Raw genomic sequence first — 1634 nt, forward strand, 5'->3', positions numbered from 1 at the left:
ATATATATATATATATATATACATCCATGCAACCCATGCTAGCATAGACAATGGATGTTGAATGATGATGATGTGTATTCTCTTCGTGTATATATGTTTGTATGTATGCATGCATGTGTGTAGTATGTATGGGAGAGAGAGAGTAGATGATGGGGAAGGCTGGAGAGAGAGAGAGAGAGTGGTACACAAACCAGTATCTCATCTTATTTTGTTTTATTTCTAGACCCCTGAGTGAAATGTTCGACAGGAAATATTTCCTCACTGTCTCAAAAGATGTCTGTATGGAAAGAAGAAGGTAAACAATGATCTTTCATTTGTTGAGGTTTCTACCTAAAATCTATTGCTTTAGAATAGAATTTCAAACAAAACATATATCTGCATGTGTGTGTCTGTGTGTGTGCGTATATGTATGTAATATAGATGCAGGCATGGCTGTGTGGTAAGAAGCTTGCTTCCGAACCACATGGTTCTGGGTTCAGTTCCACTGCATGGCACCTTGGACACGTGTCTTCTACTATAGCCTAGGGCTGACCAAAGCCTTGTGAGTGGACTTGATAGACGGAAACTGAAAGAAGCCCGTCGTATATATCTATATGTGTGTGCGTCTTAGTGGTCCCCCACCATTGCTTGACAACCAATGTTGGTGTGTTTACATCCCCAAAACTTAGCAGTTTGGCAAAAGAGGTCGATAGAATAAGTATACTCGGCTTACAAAGAATAAGTTCTGGTGTTGGTTTGTTCAACTAAAGGCGGTGCTCCAGCATGGCTGCAGTCAAACGACTGAAACAAATAAAAGAATATAAGAATATATAATTGAATGTGTGCAACCACTAATCCAAACACATTTTTTTCTCTTTCTCTGTTTTATTGCCTCTCTCCACATTTCCTTCTGTAGAAGAACATAGGCTCAAGATATCAAAGACTTTCCTGACCATCAAACTGATACACCTTGTCTGTTGTTTCCTCACCTATCTCTGTCTTTTGGCTTTTGTACAATTTTGAACTATATACACACACATAGAGGGTGGCCTCTGTAGGTTTACAGTTTGTAATTTATTTTTATTTTAGTGTATTTAACTTTGTAAAAGTTTGCACTGGTTTCCTGGTTTCCAACAACTATGTAACATTCCCCGAACCTGTCCAGAACACTTTTTTATTATTTCATTTAATATTATTAACACCACCTTCACTAAAGTGGAGGTATTGTTTTTCAGTTGTGTTTGTTTATCCACGGACAAGATATCTCAAGAACCATTGGATAGATTCGAATGAAACTTTCAGGGATGTTTGGTATGAAATGATTAGATTTTGGGATCGATCCGGTACCGGATAAGGATTCTGGATTATTTTTCCTGTTTTTTTTTACTTAATTTTTAGAGTCATTGGGTTCAATTTTAGTATTTTCGTTTGTGAGAGCAATCGAGTTTATTTCAGATATTCTCATTTCAAAAATCATCTCTGGCTAATCGTTGATAGGATATTGATGTTGCCTTGATGGAGGTTTGCATTCTCTGAGTGACCTTCTTTTATATTGAGACAATTATTTTTATTTATGCTTCATTTATTAGTTATTTTCTTTTAAATTGTGAAGTGTATACCCATTTTTTCACCACCCGGTGTGTGTGCGTGTGTAT

The 1634-nt window shown here is 36.7% G+C and overlaps 1 protein-coding gene across 7 annotated transcripts in view; it reads left to right on the forward strand.

Annotated features, from left to right (window-relative positions):
- The window catches only part of LOC106879504 (nicotinamide riboside kinase 1), a 62627-nt gene that overhangs the window by 54618 nt on the left and 6375 nt on the right, over nt 1–1634 (forward strand). For 6 of the 7 annotated variants that reach the window (XR_008265310.1, XM_014929112.2, XM_052972149.1 and 3 more), the window contains one exon: nt 224–295. The exons of the other annotated variant lie outside the window; for it this stretch is intronic. Coding sequence is in view for 5 of the 6 variants with exons in the window: in XM_014929112.2 (XP_014784598.1) it covers nt 224–295 (72 nt within the window). In the remaining variant the exon portion in view is untranslated. The remainder of the gene's footprint in view (nt 1–223; nt 296–1634) is intronic. 7 annotated transcript variants of the gene reach the window in all.

This window comes from Octopus bimaculoides, chromosome 12, assembly GCF_001194135.2.
Source record: "Octopus bimaculoides isolate UCB-OBI-ISO-001 chromosome 12, ASM119413v2, whole genome shotgun sequence".
NCBI classification, from domain to species: domain Eukaryota; kingdom Metazoa; phylum Mollusca; class Cephalopoda; order Octopoda; family Octopodidae; genus Octopus; species Octopus bimaculoides.